The sequence below is a fragment of the Phlebotomus papatasi genome, chromosome 3 (genome assembly GCF_024763615.1).
Source record: "Phlebotomus papatasi isolate M1 chromosome 3, Ppap_2.1, whole genome shotgun sequence".
Taxonomy (NCBI): domain Eukaryota; kingdom Metazoa; phylum Arthropoda; class Insecta; order Diptera; family Psychodidae; genus Phlebotomus; species Phlebotomus papatasi.
The window spans coordinates 80,082,037-80,106,482 of NC_077224.1; the positions used below are offsets into that span (position 1 = coordinate 80,082,037).

The 24,446-nt window shown below is 33.5% G+C and overlaps 1 protein-coding gene across 5 annotated transcripts in view; it reads right to left on the bottom strand.

The window, feature by feature from the left end:
- The window catches only part of LOC129805941 (tyrosine-protein kinase Btk29A), a 108,796-nt gene that overhangs the window by 25,314 nt on the left and 59,036 nt on the right, over positions 1-24,446 (bottom strand). For 4 of the 5 annotated variants that reach the window (XM_055854227.1, XM_055854230.1, XM_055854228.1 and 1 more), the window contains 2 exons: positions 2,777-2,922; positions 1,403-1,570 (listed from right to left, as the gene is read on the bottom strand). In XM_055854227.1, the coding sequence (XP_055710202.1) occupies positions 1,403-1,570; positions 2,777-2,922 (314 nt within the window). Of the gene's footprint in view, positions 1-1,402; positions 1,571-2,776; positions 2,923-16,283; positions 18,447-24,446 lie in introns of those variants that run through there. The other variant, XM_055854231.1, reaches the window with a different exon arrangement.

Sequence of the window (24,446 nt, forward strand, 5' to 3'; positions counted from 1 at the left end):
TATTATTTTTAGTATTACTGCCTCGTGAGTGCCGTTTTAAGGTTAGCAGTGAAGTATGTTAGCATTTGGTGCTCGTTATAGGTTATTTTTAGCAATAACGATTTTGAAAAATAATTATTGTCCTTCCGGTGAGCGTCGGAACCTGGATCAAACCCTTACCGGAAAGACAAGTTTTCTTTAAAAAAAAAACCAGCTCAGTTCGACCAACCGTTTGCTTTCCCTTTTTATTGTCGATTTTTCTGATTCCGGATTTTCGAATTTTCGGATTTTCTGGGATTTTTCTGATTCCAGAAATTCTGAATTTAAGAAGATCATTAATTCGGAATTTTAGGATCTCGACACCGAAAGCACGTTGATACCGAGATTTTTGGGATTCTGGGATATTTTGGGTTTCAGAATGTTCGGGGTTTTGGACATAATAGAATATTAAAGGTTATGAGATTCCGAAAATTTCGGGGGCTGTCAATCTCTGCAGCTCTCTATGGTTGGCAACCTTCTAGGTTTCTGTGGATGGCAAGGCAACCCATGCCACTCTCCGTAGAGGGGTTCGCATAAATAAGATTTCGAAAATGCAGTATTCCTGGATTTAGACGATCCTGGGATTTTCAAAATCTTTGAATTTTCAAGAATTCCGGAACTTTTGAGGATGCAGTGTAGGATATTCGGGTTTCCAGGAACTTACGGAAGTCGACTGACAATGTCGACTCTTTTATGGCCACTTGCGTTCAGCAAAAATGTCTTAAAAACGATTATTTTCGTTTTAAAACCGCTTTAGAATTGTTAAAGGCACGAGTACCTTGAGAAATACTTCTGCTACATTAATTTAATCTTACTAAGTGGAAAAAAATTATGATCTAATCCTAAGTTTATCAGATCACCGCTTGAGGTATTGTCATCACGAGTTCTCAAACTGTTCTTAAAACTGTTCTCAAAAAGTATTAAATTCCTATTAAAATTCAATAAAACCGCTATCAAAAAAACTGAATAGTCACTTCAAATTCGTCTAAACAAATATTTCAAGAGACAAGAAAAATTACTCTCGCGTGTGTCTTACTCCCAAGAACCACAAAAAGGTGGATCCCATGGGCAGATCAAAATGAAAAGAAGGAGAATCTCAATTTGAAAATAAAAGTCTCAATGAATCGCTCAAAATGATTTCATTTAACATAATTCTGACCTAGTGCTCCAAAAATCTTCCCACCATTTTCATGTTAATCTATCCACCTCCATTTGAGTTCTTTTTCATCTTCTCATCTCATTTTTTTTTTCGTCTAACTCGTCTGAGTCTTTTTTGCTCAGCCCCACAATCTTCATTTGTGGTCAAACAGCTCCCAAAAAAAAAAAACGGCAAGCATATCTCGATATGGCTAGGTATATTTGAGACTTGGCAACATCATCTTACCTTTGCCTTTGAATTTGGCGTCCCTGGAGTGGCAGTTCCGCCTGGCATCGTGGACTCAATCACCACACTACTGGCTCCAATCACTGCACCAGGCACCACTCCGCCCAGTGATGGTGTCCCGTTTGCAGAGGCTGCTCCTCCGCTCTTAAAAGTCGACACGGAGGATTGCTTGGGGATAAAAAACGATAAGAAACAAGAAAAAAGGGTGCATTCATCGCATTTTTGCTGATATGTAGGAATCCCTATAGCGCATTACCATTGGAAATCATTGGGGAAAATTCCACTATTCCATGGGATTTTTCTCGTTGAAATAATTTTCATTGATGGCTTGGGAAGCACTCTATGAAAGTCAAAATGATGATTTGAATCGATTTTCTATATAAAATTCTTCAAGTATGTTATTGTATAAAATCAAGGTATTTTTAGAAAGAGAAATATGGCAGCCATGTTTTCCTTTTTGGGCCTGTTAGCAGCGTGAGCGCCAACTGCCGGAAATATTTGAAATAACTACCTAGCGGCAAAATTGTCAATGAAATTTATTGAATTCAAGTCTTTGCAGTCCGCCATGAGTAGATTCAGTTGACAAAAATTAATACAGTCCACTTGAATTTGCTTAACGTAAGAAACTTGATGGTCTCTAAAAATTCCGCTAGATAGCGCTGTATATAACAAAGAGAGGCTTTTCCTAGATTTATGGTCTTCAAACATTTTTCTCATGACTTTTGATTTTATTAATTATGATGTTTATATAATTTTTATAAAATGACGATAAAGCTTTATCACCATTTTTTGCGGAATATTGCTCTATCTGATTCCAAAAGGGAGACTTTGACTGTTGTCAGAGCATAGCATTACCGAAAAAGTAAAAGATTACGTCGGTTATAATGGTATTCATTTTGTGTTTAAATTTCTCTGGAACTTCCTGATGGCAGTTCAAGAATAATTCGTCAAATGAGCATTTTCCTTTGGATTTCAGTTTGCTTAAAATTGTCAAAATTGTAAAGTTATGATTTTTTTTACGTAATTTCTAAATAAATTGAATTAATTGAAGTATTATGACAATACGTACGACGATTTTGTATCGAAACGGCAGGGAAGCATGTCAAATTCACCGCGTGGCATTTTTTACTGTATTTTGACACAAAAATGCGCGAAAATTGAAAATCTAAAAGAAATAAAGAACTTTTCAAGTAAAAAGATTCACAAAAATATTGGGAAACTTCCACGGGAATATCCACAGTGCTGAAACTTAAAGCAGGTTTGCGCTATTGGGTCACATGTGGGAACCATCAGACAAAACATCAGAATATTTCGCCCCAAAGCACTATAATTGTGACATTAGGGCAATTTTTTTTAAGTCAGGGATATAACTACCTGTTGCTGAGACGATGAAGTGGGCGTCAAACTACCCAAACTCCCTGATCCGTTCACTGTTTGCTGCTGATGATTAAATTGCCCGTTGGAATTAGAGTTTGGACTTGAGCTCCGTGTGGAATTTTGGGCGGGAGAATTTCCGGTGCCTGAGGATGAGACAATAAAGGAAAAATTATGATTAAAATATTCTTGCCATCAACACAGAAAAGATGAATACTTTGGGAATAAATTATTAACAATCAATGGCACAATAGTTCCCTCTTCATCTACTTCTTCAACTACTACATTCTTAGCCAAGTCTTTCCCACACTTGGTAATTTGCTTTTCCACCCCTTTTGGCGTTTTAGACACTTCTCTCTTCCATTCCTTCTTACGCTTCAGCTAATCCTTCAACATAACTTCACCTGAACAACCAAGAGTTGTATTTAGTATTCATTCATTGCTTCTAGTAACCTCGTGCTCTGAGAATGTGCGCAAGGTATCAATTTCTGTGCCATGTTATTGGCTTCTCAATAAAACAGAATGGCTCATTTTAAGTGCATGTTCTTAAGTAAAATTCCATTAATTCAAGATGAGAAATAAATAGCGGGACCGAAAATTTGGTAAAATTGTAAGCGAAGACATTTGCTGTTAGCCGAGACACATACAACAATATCTATTTACTATTTATATTCCCTTTCACGGAGGATTATATTCCCTCTTAGCATTTAGAACTTTAGTTTTGACAAGAAATACGAATTTGCTGAGAAAGAATAGAAGAAAACGCCGATTTTGCATTGTAACAAGTATTTTAAAGGAACCTTTACGAAGACTCAGCGTAATGTGTCTTAGCTAATCACACTTGATATTATTTTTAGATTTTTTGTCCAATATCCTTACAGGAAATGACAATTGGACGAGAAATGTCTAGGAAATTTAAGAATTCAAATATATTCCGAGTTAAATTATATTAGAAAAAAAATAAAGTTAGCCGAGACACACTTAATATACACTAATTGTTTTAAATTCCGAACTATAAAATATTTGTTCGTTTTCTAAAATAAGATATTTATAACAGACAGAAATTGACAGGGAAAAAATAAAGAGGAGAAGTAGAGCGTTCCATGCTTTGCCTTAGATGCTAAAGGAAAGAGCGGAACAGTTTCACGCTTTCAAACTTTTATCTAGACTTATTTACTAAACCAATATGTGCAATATTCAAGAAAAATAACAATTCCTAGATAATACTATCCAAAAAATGTGTATTTTCGAAGGTAATGCATGTGTAAAACTGCCCCATTCTCTCCTATCTCAAACGTACTTTTGCATCATTAACTGTTTGCCGCTTCCCAATCGATTTGAACTGATTGAAACTAACACAATTGATTTTCGGATAAAAAATACTTATTCGTACATAACAGGTTTATAACCGTTTGGCAGTGGTTCAGAATTGTCAAAAATTCCAAGACCTTTCCGACGAGTCCAAATATGATCCGATACGGTTGAAAAATATACTCTCTAGTGTCTTTTTAACCTTGATCTTGAAAGATCCTTATTAGGAATTATTCAATGGTGATTTAACAGATAAGTGTCTGAGCTAATTATACGACGCTTTTCTTAGTCTTGTCTGTCGTGCAATTAGGATAAAAAATAGATGAAAAGTGTAATAAGAACAACCGACTATTCGAGGAAAATTAATTTACAGTTAGCCGAGACATATTTTGCACAAATTTATAAAATTTTCTTCTGGGAAATATATTGTCTGCTCTTTTTGGAAGCTTTATGTTAACAGAAGATAAAAATTATCAAAGGAGGAAAAAGAGTAAATTGAGACAACGGTTTCTAAATAATGGAGATTACTCAGCAAAACTAAGAACGACAAATTTGGTATGTGTCTAGGCTAATCTTAAAGTGTTTATCTTGTCCAATCAATAGAACATATTTAATATTATCAGATTGTAGAGGATTCATTAGGTAATGTACAAGGCACCAACTTGGTGACTCAGAGGTCTCAACGGGAAGCCTAGGAAGAGGAACACCACTTACGCAATCTCCTGATTCAAATCCTAATTCAATTTTGAATAGAATTCGATAAAAAAGAATGATTGAGTTTTTCCACGATTAATGTTAATCAACTTGCAGAAATTTTAAGAGCTTTTCAAATTGAATTCGAGTTGTATAACATCTGTAATGCCCTAGGCACACTTAGACCTAATATGGGATTCAGACCTAAGGCTTAGCCATGTGGTTTAACTTCTCAAGATTTTTTTTTAGAAAATTTTAACTTTGGATTGGATTTTTAAGGGCAATCGATCCATTAGATTTTGAAAATTTAATAAAATTGCTCGTTATTTATGATTATTAGACATTCAGGAACTGGGTTAAACCTCTAGTCTGAAGACCGCTTAAGTCAAGAGACGGTCTTAAATTAATTGTAATCAAAATAATGATCAGATTACAATTCCATCAGTTTTTAACTAATCTGCCTCTTGGATTAAACCAATAAACGGCTTAGTTAATGGGAAAGTGATGAGAATTTAGTAAAATCATTATTTTGATTAAAATTATGCTTAGTCGTATTTCGGCTTAAGTCGTAAGTGTATCAAGAGCATAAGTCTGTTTGGGGCATTATTGTCTAGACAGTCTCACGGCTTCAGCCTAGATACGGTTTAATGGAACACTGATGAGAATGTAGTCTAATCTCTATTTTGATTATAATTACTTTAAGTCGTCTCCCGGCTTAAGTCGTAAGTGTGTCTAAAGCATAAGAGCTCTACATTTCAAGCGTATAGTGTTTGAATCTTCTTTAAGTTAAAAGATTTTCCGACATTAATGGTGTTTAAATCGAATTCAACGGATTCTCTGACAATGAATTTAACAGGATTTGGACTTGGTTACCCCATTCCAGCCAGCCCAATCTCTCGTCTACTTCCAGTTTTAGTAAAACTTTCAACATAAAACATTGGAAATGGGACAGACTGTACTTATTCAGTGATCTTCAACACTCCTATCCTGCAATTTCCGTTTGATGGCCAACAATTTTGTGCAAATATGCAAAACATAGGTCTATCATTGAGCAATATGGGGACTTTTTAGCACGTATTTAAATGCCAAATACCCATTTATCGATGCATTTTTGCCCATCGAAAAAACAATCACATGTTTATTTTTACTTCATCGACTGCACGGAATTTTTATCGATGGCAATTGTGTCACAAACAGATGGAATTATTTTGAAATATTGTTTTGTACTTCTAAAGAAAAATTCAATGTGAAATTTATGAGATCTCCTGAGGTGTTTTCTTTTCTACATCTCCAAACAAACCGTTGGCTGTTAATACAGCAGTTGACCTTTTCATCTCAGCATCAATCGTTCGATATTTAAACAGTGACTTAATTAATTATGAAAAAAAAGAAGAAAAACACGTCAGACAAAAGCTAGGTATTTTCCCAAAAAGACTACAATACAACCAAGAGACAAACCCAAATATATGCTTGAGTGATCAATAATTTTTTGGTGACAAAAATATAGTTTTCGTGCGTGTAATTCACACCTTTTTCACCTCTATCATGTCATGTGATGGTTGTATCAAATTTATATTTTCACATTATTTCAGACAAGGAAAAAACACGAAAAAAATAGAGAAAAAAAACATACCTCAAATGCTTATCATATTCCGCTTATTTATTAAGGTAGCCAAGGAACTAATTAAACTCAACGTTAGATTCTATCGTAAATATATGAGTCAAACTATAATTGCAAAACTTCCTGTTCAACAAAAAAATATCATACTAAAGAAACATTCATGAGACGTTGCAAAAAAAAGAGACCATAAAATTCCTTTGATACGATCACTGTCTGATACTCCCTTAATGCGTGAAATCCATGAGAAAAATTCATTTTTTTTAACCAAGATCCTAATCATACCTCCAGCAATAATCTGTATTCTCCAACAAAATCGCGATGATGATAATAATTTGTCTACCATGGGCTGCAAAGTTAATGTGAATAAATTAAAAGTCTTCAGCTGGAATTTTGTTGATCTTTAAATATTACAGTTTCCCTATAATGAGTCTTGCAAGCATCCTCTCTAGCATTCTATTTGCACATCAAAATATTCATAGTTTTCAATTTATAACAAAAATATACTCTATTCAACATCTCCATTTGCTTGTTAGCTTTCATATCTTTGGTGATAAACTACAATTACGATGAGATCATTAGCATTTTGTAGGGAGTCGCTAGAACTCAAAAGGATTTGGTGAAAAAAAAAGCTATAAAATTCATTCAAGTTGAAATACTTCAAGCCACAAATAGAATTGTTCAACTGCATAATTACAGTAACTTAAGAGATTCCCTATTAATGTTGTAAGGTTAGTTGAAGTTTATAGTATCTAATACCATTAGTTACTATTAAACAATTAAATAAAAAAATGAGATGTGAAACATAATAAAAATTAATTATATCCGGATCATTCGTTTGCTATTTATAATATTTCCTTTTATAGGGTAAATGTCCTAATTCAAAACCATTTCCAGACGCTTTTACGTTGACAGAAGATTTAACACATTAGGGTAAGTGTGCCAAATTCCGGCCAGCTTGCAATTTCGGCCACCTTTTTTGTTCCTCGAATTTCCATGAACTTTTAGATTTTACGTACTCTAGAGATTATACAATGCAAAATAATAACAAAAAATATAGCTTCGACAAACGAGATGACGTGAAAGAGATATTGGAAGAATTCCCGAAGGGAAGGAACTATGAGAATGAAGGTGGCCGAAATAGGACACCAAAGCTATGTCTATATTTTTATTCATTTTAAAATGTATTAAGAATGATTTTAGAGTAAATAAAGACGGTAAACTCTTTACAAGGTTCCTAGCAACACTCTTTCAGAAGAAAGAATAAAAAAATCAATTTGTATTTAAAATATTACATTTCAAACTTGAGACTTTGACGCTTGCATGCAACTATGCCGAAATTTGGCACACTTATCCTAAGTTCATATTTTTTCTGAAGAGAATTACATAAATTTGCTCCTTGACTCTTCTAGAATGTTACTGTTTAGTGAAAATTCTTTAGATATAGTTTGAAAACTTCTTAAATTCAAGAAAAATACGTGAGCGTAAAATGCTTCTATTGGAAACATATTAATCCAAATGGAGACAAGGGAAATTTTCTAATTGGAGACAAACAGTGTAAGTGAAACCAAGACGAAAGGCTTCCAAAACCTTGTTGAGTTGCTCTTGCGCGCAGGATTTGTTCTTATTCCTTGGCTTTTCTCTTTTCTCATCAAAAACAATAAGAAAATCTCTCCAAAAAATCATATTTCAAGGGTTTCCTATTGAAGTATTTGCAGACACTTCAGAAAAATCCTTTTTGTTCACGAAATAGGTAATTATTTCATTTGAAAACTTAACATACCGTTAACAATAAAGATTAGCACTTAATTTAACTAAAATTAGCCAGAAATATGACATAAATGTTAAACAAAACGAATAAACAACAGTCAGCTTTTTTTTCATTGAAAAACATGGTCGAATGATGAAAAATTCGATGGTGAAAAGGTACACTTTTAAGTTTTCTGAGAAATTAACAAATTAAAATTTGTGAATATGAAAGGAATTTCTCTTTATTTGGAGCAAAATTAACTAAATAATGAAACTGTGGTATAGAAAATATATAAATATAATAATTTAGTACTGTATTTATCGTGATAACAATGACGTTTCCATTTGGAGTAGCGAAAAATTTCCATTTGGAGCAGGTTTTGAATTAGCCTTATTTAACCTATATCATCTTAAATTTGTACTAAATATTAAACATATTTGGATTTAGTACAAGACGCTACGTTATTATGCTGGAATTTATTAGAATATATGTGGAGCTCAGAAGCAAAATGACACATATCCTATGGTTAAAGCATAGAATATGTGTCATTTTGCCTCTGAGCTCCACATATTATCTATTTTTTCGTTTATTTAATTAATTAAAATAATTTTGAAATATAACATAATTGCTCCGCCACACCTTTTAGACCAGGAAAATTTCATAAAATAAAAATTCACATTTCTTTCTTAAAAGCTTTGCATATGTCTGTCTTACATTTTTGCACTCTTCGTCTTCTTTTGAACATGATACCAAATTAAATTTAATTCAGTCCAATTTTGGAGTTCGAAAGAGTGAGACAGAATTATGCAAATTTTGTGAGAAAGAAGGGACGCGAATTTTAATTTCGTGAAATTTGATCGATCTAAAAATTGTGCCGGAGCCATAATGGCTGTGGCACACCTTTTAGATCAGGAAAATCTCATAAAGTCGAAATTCGAATCCTTTTCTTTCTCATACGTTTTGCATATGTCTATCTCATTATTTAGCTCTCTTCTTCTTCTTTTAAACTTCCAACAAATTCTATTTAGCTTAATCAAATTTGGAATGTGAAAGAATGAGATAGACATATACAAAACGTGTAAGAAAGGGATGTGAATTTTGATTTCGTAAAATTTTCCTGATCTAAAAGGTGTGTCCGAGCCTTAATGGGTTCGGCACACCTTTTAGATCAGGAAAATTTCATAAAGCAAAAATGCACTTCTTTTTCTTCCTCAAAAGATTTGCATAAGTCTATCCCACTCTTTCGGTCTTAAAATTGGGCTGAACTAAATTTAATTTAGTGTGATGTTCAAAAGAAGAAGAAGAGTACGAAAGAGTAGGATAGGCTTATGCAAACAATGTGAGAAAGACAAGGATATGAATTTTGATTCAAGAAATTTTCCTAATCTAAAAGGCGTGCCCAAGCCTTAAGAAATTAAATAATTCAATTCATTTTTTTTATCAACGAATTCCGCAAAAGAAAATCTATCTATTAGAGGAAAGTGGGGCATTTTTGAATTGAGGCATCTTCAAAGCAGAGCTTCTTCCTTGCATTTTTAAATGCAATTGTGTCTTGTCGTAATGTGCTTTAGATTTCTTTTCTTTTTTGGAGAAAAAGTCTCAATTTTTAAAGTTCCCCACTTCCTCTAGGGGAAGGCTTTCAGGATTCACACATATTTTGGCTTCGATCACTTCATATTTTTGCAATATATTCATTTAATGAATCTGTCACACATTTCCAGAACAAAAATGACAGATTCATATAATATATGGGAAGCTTGAAAGCTTACCCTTACTAAATAGATTTTTTACACGATTAATTTATATTATTGGCTTGTACTAATATGATTACCGTTTTTGTAGTTTCATAAACGAGTTAATAACTGTAGATTTTATTAACATAATTAACTGTAGAGTTAATTAGTAATTTTATATTCTAAAACAATATTTTTCGCAGACACAAGGGGTAGAACAATTTTAAAGTTTCATACAATCTCTTGCAAAGGTTTATTTTTTCTTTATTAGAAGCTTAAATTTTGTTTAGTACTGACATGTTCTAAAAACTTTAGTCCAATTAGAACACGACTTTTTTCTTCACTAAAAACGTCTAGTTCAAAGTTGTTTACTACAGCTTCTCCAATAAGGGCCCAAATATACATTCAGCCCCATGAATATATAATTTGTAAATTTTTTTTAGTACTTTACTGTTCTTAATTGTTCATGGTAATTTTACCCTTAAAAAGGTGTAAAACTAACATTAAAAAATGTTCGTATATTTTTACACCCAAAAAAGTGTTAAAGTTATGAGGAAAAAAAGTTAATCGCACCCTCGTTTTTTTCTCATGTTATGAATCGGTTGAGAACCGGTAAAAGGTAAAGAGTAACAAGTTCGAGCACTTGGCAAAGCCTAGGACGCTTTGCCACGGCTTTTATGGACAAATTTATAATTTTTGTAATGAATTGGTTTAGTACATGAAAGTGCTAAATATTTAACTTCACTCTTGTAACGTAATACCTCTATAATTAGAATATAATCAAATAAAGAAATTGTCATTACTAGTTCCATGTAGAAATTTTAAATTTCTGCAATTAGTTGGTTTAGTACACGAGCTACTTATTCAGCTCCGCCCAATCGTACTTTGGAATTTTAAAATATTTTTTAAAAACCTATTATTATGTCCACAATAAAATGGTTATGCAGTAATTAAGCTCTTCAGACATCGTCTAGAACAGGCAAAGTACCATTTACAATCTTTCCCATGTTTTATCAATTCCTTCTTACGTTCTTTTAGTGTTCATTTTAGACAAGACCAAGAAAAGTCCCTACAGAACAATGTCACCGCAAAACTCTCAAGGATATCTACAATCAATAATTATCCACCGTGTTATGGTAATTAGAATAGACTGAAAATTAATTCTAGTGTGAGAATAACTTCTCTTTTTTTTGCATTTCAATGCACAATTCCTTATTGCGGTTTTTTTCACACTTTAATTAACTATACCGGCTGAACGACACTCTCTCTAAATCCTAAACCACAATAGAGGTGACAAATTCAATTAAAGTGTCTCTTGGGATATGTAATTTTTTATTTGCTACCTCTATCTCCCCCATTCATGCTACTTAGAGGCGTCAATTATACGCAGTAGCGGCTAGGTCTCAAGAATGGATCAAGATATTGCAATGTTCCCCCTACTTGAACTTGCGATTATCATAAATTATGTGAAATCTAAAGTGTGAGAATGCTTTTCTAAATGGGCAAAAGTGATTTGATAAATGAACATTAGTCAGCATATTTAAATTAGATCTTTGCCATGGATAAAAATTCCATTTGAGCCACGACCACTAAAGAATCCCCCAACATATTAATGAGTGCCTTAAAAGTCTTTTCATACCCAATTCCATTGCATCATACATTATTGTTTATTCACTTTATTGCATTCATTTTTTTTCTCTACTTCAAATTGAAACCACTAAACACTCAAATTAATGGTTTCCTGGTTTTATTTTTCATTTTTTTTTCTACGTCCCAAGCACTTCTTTTCCCACTCAAAAATTGTATCACTCGAAGCTGTTGGTGGTTTAATTTTTTTTTTTGCATTGAGCAATAGAAAGTCCTAAAAGAAAGACATAAATGTTATTTTCCGTTTTTTTTCTGATCACTAACACTTTCTTGTTCTTTTCCTTGTTTTGTCTGACAGTTGAACTGAAGTGTAATAAAATTGCTCTAATCGACACCTCTCAACAAATCCACCGAAACATGATACCAAAATTGTGAGAGTGAAATTTTCGCACATGAATGCAAATTGTTAAAAACAAAATCGTAAAAAATTGTTAAATTAACAAGTATTGTGTTTGTAGAACACAAAAATTTCTTCCGTTTTATCCAAACAATTCAGCAATAAACTTTTATGTGCAACAAAAAACCAAACATTCAGCAAACCCCCAATGACAAGATGCATTTTATCAACTTAAACTTGAAGACAGCATATAGAAAACAAGTGTAACTTTATACTCTTTTTACTGTCCCATGCAAAATGATTTTTATTTCGTAGAAGAAAAGCACATTTTATTTCTCGAATGAGATCAAGGTTTCACTTTTTAAAACTTATTTCATATTCCTTTCTTCTTCATTGCTATTTTGTATGCTTTATTTTTCACAGAAATATCAAAAGTTATTGTATTTCTTTGAAGACCTCAGCGGTATTTTGTGTAGGAAAAAAAATATTGTAGAACAAAAGACTGAGGGCGAAGGTACAAGAATGGCAGAATGCTCAAATTCGTGGGAAAATACATGCAAAATTAAAATTACATTTTTATGCTGTTTGTAGGAGTGTTTTGAATGTTTTTGGCCATTGAAAACTCACTGAAAGGTTGAACATTATAGGCCTTACGCAACTGGCTTATGTTTTGTAAACATGTTTTCGAAACTACTTATGAGAGTGAGGGAGACGACTATATCTATAGTTCCCTCACTCTTCCGGAATTGTCAAATAATGTCATTGACCCAAACCGCATTTTATCAAGTTGTCACGGGTCTAGAGTCGAAACGGTATGAGATATCAACTTCGATGACCCCCCTCTTAGGTAAACATTAATCTAAATATAGAAACCAAGATCAAGATCAAAATCTCAAGCTGTCAAATATTTCCAAAATCAATGTTTCAAGATTTTCCACACTTAACAAAACGCTACTTTGGAGAAATATCTCGATTACTAGGCATAGTTCTTTTGCAGGTAGGGGAGACTGGGGCAAAATTTGTCAAAATTTGGCAAAAGAGACTAAGGCTTGAAATTTTAATTACAGGTAGCCTTCATGAACCTTCTTAAACTTACAAACTTTCAAGGGATTCCAGAAAGGGGTTATGTAAAATAAAAAATAATAAAATTTTGAGCTCTATTTTTGGAATATTTGGCTTACAGAAAATATCAATACTTGTTTATCTCAATTTAAGCACATTTCTCGTTAAGATAGAGAAAAATTATCTTCGACAAAGTTGTAGAGGAATAAATTTCCTATAAAAATATGTCTATTTGATATTTTTAACGTTTGCGAGAGTAAAACGTCACAAATTATCCGAAGACTGACAAAATTTTGAGAATCCCCGAAGTGAAACGTGGGAAGTTCCACTTTAAAACAAGGAAAATTGAATGAGAAATACTCAAAATACATCGAAGTGGCAATTAAAGAATCACATCTACCATAAGCAGTCTAGTTTTATCACTGCACAATCAGAAAGTAGTAATCACACCTATTGTAGTCCTTGTTTTTTTCTCTAACGTCTCGAATCTGTCTTACAGAACTTTTTTTTTAACATCAGTGATTCTTAGAATTACCAGTGATTAATTTAAAGTAAAATGTGAAAAATTCCGTTTGAAAACAAAGCAAATTGGATGAAAAATTCTCAAAACGCACCGCAGGGGCAATGAAAGAGTCACACCTACCATAAGCAGATTCAGGCTTAATGTTAAATTTGACAGAAGTGAAATAAAAACATCTAATGAAGTCTCATTTTGATGGGGAAGTGCGTGTTTTCCTTCGAGATTTTAGTGAAAATTGTTTAATATCCCAATTTTCTTGTGAATGTATTCAGTGGACTCTGAGGTGAGTCAAATATCCCGAGTGGCATGCACAGTGTGACCCAAAACATTGAGGAATTATCAAATTCGGTGGTCAGTAATTTTGACAGATGTTTTTACGAAGCTGCAAAATTCAATTTTCCTGAGCTGCAAGGATAGTAATTTTTATGAATTTTCCTAAACCCACAAAAACGACCCCCTTCAGGCAAAAGATTTTCACGGTAAATATTAACCCTAATAAACCCTCTATAACTTGGAATAGTTGCTTTTCGAAAAGACACTTGCAGTGTGCAAAAACGTCAATGAAGATGATGTGATGTATTACACATCAGATTTACGATCTTAGGCCCATTTTTTTATTTTTGCCTTTTGGACATAGGAAAAAAGGCCTATGCTTCCAAGTTTGTCAGGAAATGTGAGATGTAGGACTAGCTTTTAGATGATATGTCCATGGATGAAATTCATTTAGTAACTTGGAAAAAAATCAACTTTTACGAAGCTGCAACATTACGAAGATGCAAAACCTTCCCCTAATGATAAAGGATGAAAAACTGCCGAGATTTCGGACGATATTCGCTGGGAGTCCTTGTAAAAACGCATTTATCATTTCGAAAAAATACTATTTTGACATCAAATTACTCAAGATCGGCTGAACCGATTATGATGAAATTCGGTATGCAGTCAGTGTATGACTTAAGCTATTTATCCATGTATACTACCCCCTTCCCTCACCCCTCCATCCAGTAGCCCCCACACAAAAAGTGGACTTTTTTCATAATAACTTTTCTCTGAGACGATGTAGAAAACTGAAACTTGGCATGTGATCAAGGTTTATGAAAAGCTCTTTAGCTATGTATAGGCTCCTCTCCTAACTTTCTTGTAGCTCCTATACAAAATATTGACTTTTTTCATATTTTGCTCTTTATCTTGATATTGATCTCAGAATTGAGGCCATTTTTTTCTTAGTGTTTTATATACATTACAGTATCCATTCTGTGTACAACATTATTGGCAATTCACAGTTGCTTAAAGTCTTTTACTTAAAGGGTTTAAGTTTACTTAAAGGGTAATAGAAGACTGGAAGTTGTTATCGCTTACCGTTTGACCTCTAGCTCGGAAATAAACTTGAAGTCAAGAACTTGAAATCAAAAAAATTTATGAAAAAGATTATTCAAAAATCGGTACTTAACCGGTTCATTACCGATTGTGATCAGTGCAGCCGGTTTCGAAATTTCAACACCTTTCCAAAAAATCGAAATTCAACCAAATTGGTTGAAAAATGGGCACCCTAAAGTTATTGACTTTGACCTGCAATATTTCATAATGGCGAATTTTCTGGTCATAGGTATGTTTGGACGAAATGTTCACCTGGACTACCTCTAAAACATATCCAAAAATCATTGAAAAGGCTTTGTCTCCAGCAAACGCGGGTGCAATCGTGGGAGTAGCTATGACACCGGGACCCGCCTAGAGATATTGCTTTTTTTATTGGGGGTCATCGAAGACCGGAAGGTGATATCTTTTACCGTTTAAGCTCCAGGACGGTCACAAGTTGACAAAAAAGACGGTTATATAACAGCTATCTCTTTGAGTTCGTGCTTTAGGTAAAACTTTAGGTAGTCAGTAATCGTCCTTAAACGGTTAAGAAACCGGTTTTATCTTAAGTGAAATATTTTGAGTGATTTATAAATCAGTTGAAAACGGTTCTAGACCGGTAATGATCCGGTTGTGAACCGATAAGTCCGAAAATCGATTTTGTTACCCTTAAATATATTTTGGGGATCTTTTGAGTGATTTTTATAATTCGGTTTAAATCGGTTGAGAACGGACAAACAGTAAATGATATGAAAGTAGCTTTGAGGTAGCATCTAAGTCACGAGTTCGAGCACTTCGCAAAGCCTGGGACGCTTTGCCACCCTTTGTTTTTCTTGTAACGTTAAAGCTTGTATAGTCTAGGACCGCATTTTCTACCGTTTTTTTGAAGAGACCCATTAAGGGTAAGTCGGCGGCTGTCTAGGTGTGATTTAAAAATTGAAATAATAGGTAAAGAACGTGTCTTCCAAATTTTCCTAGCACTTTTTCTGATTTTAAAGAACCTTATTACCCAACAGTATAGAATCTAGGCAAACCGCAGGCAATACATCAATTCTTTGTTTTTCACTTGTCTCTTAGCACACCTTTTAAGACGTCTAAATGCTTTTAGTGTATACTGAATGAGGGCACAGCGTGAAAATACTGAAAACACTGCGATAAATGTTACCTGAATCATGATTGTGAGGCGACAAATTTTCTTGTTTGAAATGGAATAAGGAAAAAATGTCAAATTGGTAAACATTTGGGTTGAATTGTAAGAAATTCTGATGAAACGCAATTTTGTACAACAATAAAGATTCATTAATGATAATTGATATAAACTCATTCATTTTGTTCTATTTATCAATTGACGCGATCTCGATAAAATGAAATGCCCGTAGGGACTATTTTCGATCAGCAATATATCACTCTTTTAGCATATTTAGCACACCTCTGACAGACATTGTTGGAAAATTAATTTTAGATTTAGAGCATAAATATTTACCAAATTTCATTGCAGAGAGCAGCATCATTGTCACAGTGTTATTCTTCTGAATTTCACTTAGATTTTTTTTTTTAGTATTTTCAGATTGTTATAAAAGTTTAGAGAAACTTTGCTCGCGCTGTTGGCTGTCAATCGATCATTGAGAAATTGTCTTAAACTTGGATAACTTCTAGCAGGGTCACCCCTTTAAGTACTAAACTATAGTGATTTATTTCCTTGGAGAAATCCGCAATTGCTTTTCCATTTGCGCAAAGAAACTCAACACAGAAATTCTGGCAATGGACTCAGCAGGGAGAAGGCCAATTTGCGCGTATATCTCTCAGGAAAGAAGCCAAATTTTGGATAATGATGGTATTGCCTGGTTTTTGCAAAAAAACAACAGACACTTCTTATTGAATTTTCTGTTGAACACAGCAAAGGCAAAAAATCATTATGCAAAAGATAAGTCTCCCCAGAATGATCACTATAAATTGTTCCTCAATAGAAATTGCGAGTGGCAACAGTGGCAGCAATGCCCACAAACACTAAGGTAGTTTATAACTAAAAAATTGAAAGCGATTCTTTAACCGTGAAATGCCAAGAAGTGACTGTGGCGATCACCATTTGCTCCACCGAGCAATAGTGAAACTCCATTGCAGACTTCCACCAATACATGAAGAACGACAAAAAAAAAACAAGTGATATTGTAAAGTGAAATACATATGAGAATACCTAATAGATCATGCACTGCTTTTTATACTATTCGTTACCAAACACAGCAATATTCAATAAAATTGTAGTTAGAGATGAAAGAAATGGATAAAATTTCAATATTTTGCAGCTAAACTCTTAATCTTTCAATTTAAGTATCAAAAACTCTTAACTTAAGAGTTTCTTTCTCACTTTTTTGGCTCATAAATGCTTAAAACAAACTATTTAATTCATAGAATTAGACAACTAGTAGCGCAAAAGAAAGGTCTTGTGAAATACTGTGACTTTTTAGAACGTCACTGCCTAATAGAACTGCCACCAGAGGCGCTGTATTTGAAAAGCGACTCTCTTACAGTGAAGTAGTACAAGTTGGACAGTGGTACAAGTTGGACAATGGTACAAGTTGGATAGGGCTTTTTTCTTGATAAATTTAGTACTTAATTTTTATCTGTATATTTTTAATGCTTTAGTTTTATAATTTGGATCCTTGTGCTTAGAAACAAACTTTGTATTGTATTTATCAAGAAAAAAAGCCATGTCCAACTTGTACCGGCGAATTGTCCAACTTGTAACACTAATTCCAAATTATATCACTTTACCCTAGTGCTCTACAACTTTTTAGAAAAATTTCAATATTTTACAGCCAAACTCTCAATATTTTTTACAAAGATATTGAAAACTCTTAACTTAAGAGTGTTTTTCAGTTTTTTGCCTATAAATGTATGTAACAAACGATCTAATTGTTATAAATATACCACTAGTAGTGCAAATGAAAGGCCTTGCGAAATTCTACCAATTAACATCACAGCTTAATGGAACCGCCACTATAGATGTTATAGTCGAAAAACGACTCTTTTAACCTCAAAATTGAAATATTGAAAATGCAATGTACAGTAAGACAAAATTTAAGTGGGAAAATATGAGCAAAATCCACGTTTAATTGTATATTGTACAAAAAATCCTTTTTTTATAATTATTTCAGATATTTTTTTTATAATGCCCTTTTCAATCAGGAAATTCTTAATAGAAATATACAAAACACATTTATCGTATGAAAAATAAATGCATATTAAATCAGCAATGATCATAAACCGCAGCATGAAGGAAATTTACATAAAACTGATTAATGTTTTTTAACGTCTGCCGCCGTCTTAGCGTTAATAGCTAACCTAGAGCTAAAATACGTAAATCAATATAAGAACTCTTTTAAGGACGATAACCCTTTAAGGACGATTGGGTCACTGGTGAACCAAAAAAAATCCATAGAGCCATTTGAAGTCATGTTTCTTTTTTTCTAAAAAGCAAAAATACTATTTTTCTGACCACCCATATTTGACCTCCCCTTCCCTAAAAGTTTAAAGGAAAATGAGATACTGAGAGAAATCCTGTAGGGGAAAGTGACCATGCTTGATACGATCCAAGCTTGATAATAACTATTTATTTTCTAAGTTAATCAATAGTTATGACTTATCGCAATATATTTCAATAGCTGGTGCTAAGCCTCACATTTCCTAAAAAAAATTAGGATCCTAGCTCTTTTTTCCTAGTTTCACGAAGCAAAAATCAAAAATAGGTCCAAAACTGTAATTTTGATACATGACATTTTATTAGTATTTCTTAATTAATGTCGCTGTACAGAAAAACTACTATCATAGGCACATAGAGGGTTCAGCAGTATTAATATTTACGTAAAAATATTTTTACTTGGGGACACTGTTTTTGTGGATGGTGACAAATTCATAAATTCTACCTGTGTCCATCCCATATTTTAAGAAGGGTCCATGAATGATAATTTAAATGTGGCAACTCTATCATTAGATGTGATTCTTTCATAATTACACCTATTATAATCCGCCAATTTTATCGACAATTGACATAGCCTTCAACCCTGTTGCCTGAATTTTAAGGTTGCAGAGTGACATTTTCATGGACTCAAAGTGAAAAAATGGTTTTCGCTAGTGCCCTAATGTCATAGAAACACGGCTTAGAAAAATTACATAAAAGTGATTTTAAAACTAATAACCAGTCGTACAAACGATTTAAGCAGATAGATTAGAGTTCCGTCTAAATATTGATGTGCAATTTTTTGTATCCAGTGAAATTTTTGCAGTGAAAATAGGCCTCCGATTTGTCGAATCAATTATTATACAGGAAGGCCCCGGACCTGACTTGTATAAAAGTCCCCACTGAATTTTCATTTTCTTCTTGAGGAAAATCTAAGGATTTCCAGGAACTTTCTGAGGTTGGATTATGAACCTAATAAGTGAGACATTTTTTTGTCATAGTGGAGGAATCGCTTCAGTTTGTGTGTTAATCAGAAAAAAATCACAAACCTTGGACATCATTTTACAGTATCAAGCATGGTCACTTTCCCCTATCTCCCGCAGTCCGTTTAAATTGGCTCCTGTACTGCGGAAACAAAGGTGGAGATCTTGGAGTCCCAAAGCTTAAGGTATTGGTAGCGGCGAAAGAAAGAACCGGGAAGAGGTCTTATAAGGGGTTGTGATTGTTATGGGAATGAAGGATTACGATTGGTGGACATGACCCTTAACTGGGTTAACAACTGTCGAATAGATCGCACACTTTAAACATTTATTAATATAATAATAACATAATAATGCTGGCACAACATTCCATGAAGGAACAAGGCATTCCCGCAAGGGGATTTCTAGACATGCATTATTATTTTTTTCTTGTACGGGATGGAATCAAATGTAGTACCCGTGGAATCAAATGCAGTGAAGCTCACTGGATGCAATCCGAACACCTTTAACGCCAGAATAATTCCTGCTTATCTATTGGGGATTCGAACCCGGGACACTTGCATCGTAGAGCAAGTGCTCTACCACTTGACCCATTGAGTGACCCCTAAACATTTATTAGGCATCCTATAAATCCCCCTTCTTAAGATCCTTCCTTCTTAACAGATCTGGAAGCTAAACAGTTTGAGATAGCGACTTGCGGTTTTGTGCTGACCCACACAAAAAGAAAATAACCCTGATTTTTCCTACATTCTGGTTTTAACGTAGTTCAAAGTAATTGAAGAAGCCCAAACCCAACTGCATAGACCTAAACGTTCCAAGTTTTCTGAATAAGGTTATGCTACAGTCACTCTCTTCTTCAAATCAACTTAAACATCAGATAAGGTATATTTTTTTTTCTCAAACCACCCAAGTCCTCCCTTCTCCATGTCAGTCGTACAAAACACGGTGGGGGATCATTAAAAGTGTATGAAACATTCATTTGAAAATATATATAAATTAATTACTCTCACAACCACTAACATACATTATAAAATTTTTCCATTCAATTCCGGACAAAATACACGCACAGCAAAGAAGTTATATTGAAATGGAATTCATTCGGAAGCTCATACTTATCCAATTTTTATTTACTTTTATTTTTCTATTGAATTGTATTTGCTATTTCTGGACTTTTTCTCCCTCAATTTAAAAGTTAAATTCACTTTCACAATACATAACCCGCCCCATATGGTGTTACTATGCTTCTAATCAAGCACAAAAAAAATAATAGTATAAAGTTGGGTGATATTGCAATGAAATTGAGAGAGAAAAATCAAATGAAGTGCTTAAATGTGATTAATGCAGATAATTCACACAGATTTGATACAGTATATACGCGGATGGAGAAAAAGTCCTCGAGCAAATATTTTGTTGTCCATTAAAATGCATTCGATTCATTTTACAATGCTTGTCTATGTGCCAACATACTTGTGTCATATGTGTCACTCTATGTCAATAAATAAATGGCTGAAATAGATATACCTTGTAAATAGGAGCTAGCTTTTTTTTCTCGTCGCATATCCACGCTTATTCGTGAAATTTCATTTTGCGTAAATACAAACTGCAACACGTGTATAAAAAGACAAGTTGAGAATATTAAATAAATATTATGAAGTTTTAATTATCAATTTTACAGTTTAGAGGTTGCACGTTATATTTGAATTTGAATTTGAAGTCGAAAATGAAGACATAAGTATCAATTGTCAGTTTTTTTCGAACTGAATTTTGACAGTTGATTTCGAAAAATTTTCGTGATTGTTTCAAAATTTATTTGACCTCAAAATGTATAGAATTAATTGCTAATTTACCACAATAAATAGTTAAAATGACAAAGGGTTGCTCAACTTAATTGTCCGGAAAGTGCTTCGCAAAGCTCGAGAAACCCGAGAACTCTATTGTGATACCCCGAACTTACAATAATTATATCCCGAAACATGAAAATTGCATCTCGAAACCCGAGAAATTCAAAAAATGCATTACGAAACACGAGAATAACTTTACAAAACCTGAAAAATTTAAGAATTGCATCGCGAAAACCGAGAAACTGTTTGTCCGTCAGCCCGTCCCACGTCTAAAGGCAAAACGGTTAGAGATAGAGATTTGTAACCTTTGGGGACCCCCCTCCCTCCATAAGTCGAACCAAAGGCAAAAACCATATTTTTTGGGTTTGCTCAAAAACACGTAGTGCGATTTTTTTTTCACTTTTGGATATGTTTCAGAGATCATCCGGGCGGACATTTCATCCTTATACGAAAATACCGTTGAAGCCGTTAAAGGTTTTTCACGGTCAAAGGTGTAAAAGGCTTTTTCAATCGAATGGTGTCATATTTGCGCTCGTTGGAAAGACTTTGGATTTTTCGACAAGTCTGAACTGATTACAATCGGTTCTGAACCGGTAATAAACTAATTCATAACCGGCTTTTTTATTAAATTTTATTCGGAAGTCAATTTCATTACTCCAAAGCTATTTTGGACGATTTTTTGAGTAATTTATGAATCGGTTTGAATCGGTTCTGAACGGGTAAAATGGTAAATCATGCGAAAATACTCCCTAAGTAGGGTAAAGTGATACAAGTTGGGATTTTTTCTTGATAAATACAGTACTAAATTTTGTTTCAAGCACAAGAAACCAAATTATAAAACCAAAGCATTAAAAATATACATATAAAAATGAAGTAATAAATTTATCGAGAAAAAAGCCCTGTCCAACTTGTACCATGGTCCAAATTGTGCCACTTTACCCTATAACATCTAACTCACTCGTTCGAAAATTTCGCCAAGCCTGGGATACTTCGCCATTCCTTTTTTGTACAAAACACAATAAATTGAACTTGATTTCACAAAAACTTTCTTTTAATTTTGAGTTAATAGGGGGTCACCGATTATTGAAAACCGGTATCTCAAATCGTTTGGTCTACTGCTGTATTATTCAGATATACTAATAAGAGTGAGATGATGACTTTCCAGAATTCTAGAGGTCAAACGGTTAGAGATATCAACTTTAGATTCCCAGTAACCTTGCTCCCTTTAAATGCAATCAATGAGGCAATTTACACCGCCGCGCTAGATTGGGATTGAACTGTTTCAAAATCGGATTTCGGATAATTAAGTCTTAATCTATGGCAGTCAGGGGGATGACATTAGCTCTGAAAAATACGACCGATTTTAGTGTAAATTTTTCCCCGTTTTCGTACACATTTCACGATATATCTCCAAAACTACGTAGATTGCCAATTTGGGGTTTTTGGTTGCCTATTCAATATTAAATTGGCTTTTAGTTTCTATTTGTATTTTTCGCTAATTCATTCCACAATGACAGAAAACAGATAATAAAATCAAAAGTTTTTTCGGCTCGCTAGAAACATATGGGAAACATAGGAAACGTCATGCCCCTGATGGCAGTAATCTAAACGATTTCATTGAAGCCATTTAGACTGTCGTATTAGATTCTTACTGAGTTGTCCCAGAAACCGATTTTGGGACAATTTAATCTCAATCCAATGCGGCGGTGTAAATAGCCTCAATGTTTACAATACCTATTTTACTGCAAAAACTTCTTTTTTATCGAATTCTAAAGTGCATATTTCTCAAGTTAAATACAATTAATTAAATACCTTGAATAAAAGTTTACTGAGAAGTTTTCCTTTCAATCAAACCAATTTCTGTTGCTTACACTAAAAAAAGCTCTAGGAAGTCACAAAAGAGCAATTATAAATTTTCTACAGACTGTGCAACTTGTATGTTCGTGGTTGTAGCGACAGTAGGTAAATCAATAGTAAACATACTCTGTTAACTTCTTCTTATTAACACAAGAACCGTTTTTACATGAAAGGCACAATGGCTAGTACATATAAATTCGAAGGAGGTCACGGTCCATGGACTTTCAGAAAGTCTACACAGTTGCTGGGAGACTGTTTGGAAAATATCTCATATAGTGCCTTTTTCCATAAAATTAAATTTAAATAGAAAAAAAAAGAACAGGGAATTTTACATAAAACTACCGTCTAAAGTATTTATTGGCTTTTTTCCTAACGTCTTTATAACTCGATAAAATGTTCAAATCGTGAGCCTTTCCCACATCATTTTCTTCTTTGATTTTCCTTCTGGGAGCTCATAAGAAGGTGTTTGCGAAAAAAAATATTGGAGATCTCTGCAGATTTTAGTTAGATAATCTACACCACAAATCATCATTTCGCGGGAAAGTGTTGCAACAACATAAATCTTTTAAGAGTTCAGCAGCAATATAATAATTAAGTAAATGAATTGAGTCGATTGATGCCTTTTTTCCATCAATTTTCTTTCCTATCTCTCCTTCCTATTTTTTTCTCACATCACCTCCTTAGCTCCCAGCAATATTCCAGAAGTAATCGAGACAGGAGACTATTTATTATAATTTTTAACAATGTGCCTCAAATTATAGACAACACCTGCCCTCAAGGCGTGAGATGACCGTGAGCTATGTAATTTGTAATTGTACCATAATAGAATTACTGTGGGAATTTTTTTAAATCAACCTCAACTCTTGTTTTCAATCTTACATCAATTTTGACAGATTTTACTGCACGAACTCTAAAAAGAAAGCATTTTGTATAATCTTTTTTTGTTACTTATAAATTTTTTCTATGCCCCAATGAGATCTAATGGCAAAACGGTTACAGACAGTGGCTTAGGGTATCCTTTAAATTGAAATTTATGATATTTGAATTTGCAACCAAAGTAAGATCGTTTCGACGGTTTTGTATAGACGATGGGGTATATAATAGTAAGACGGCGGTGGACACAATAAACAAACAGTTCCCTTAAACTTTCGTTTTTTGACGTAATCGTGCTCATAAATAAGCCCGTAAATCGTTTAACCTACTAAAAATTGAGTAAATGTTTGTAATATTTCACAAACATTGTTCGTAACATGAGTACTTAACGAGCAATTTTTTTTTGATATTTTGCAAAAATTCATTCGTAAATGTCAGACAAACAAAACTCTATAAATATTATATTTGTTTATCTGACAAAACCTTACGAACAAATGCCAAATTTTGCAAACATTGTTTTATATAGGCGCATGACATTCCTATATTTCCCATATGTGTGGCGAAAAAACTTTTGAGTTTATTAGCTGTTTTCTGTCATTGTAGAATGATTTAGCAAAAAACACTAATACATAATAAAA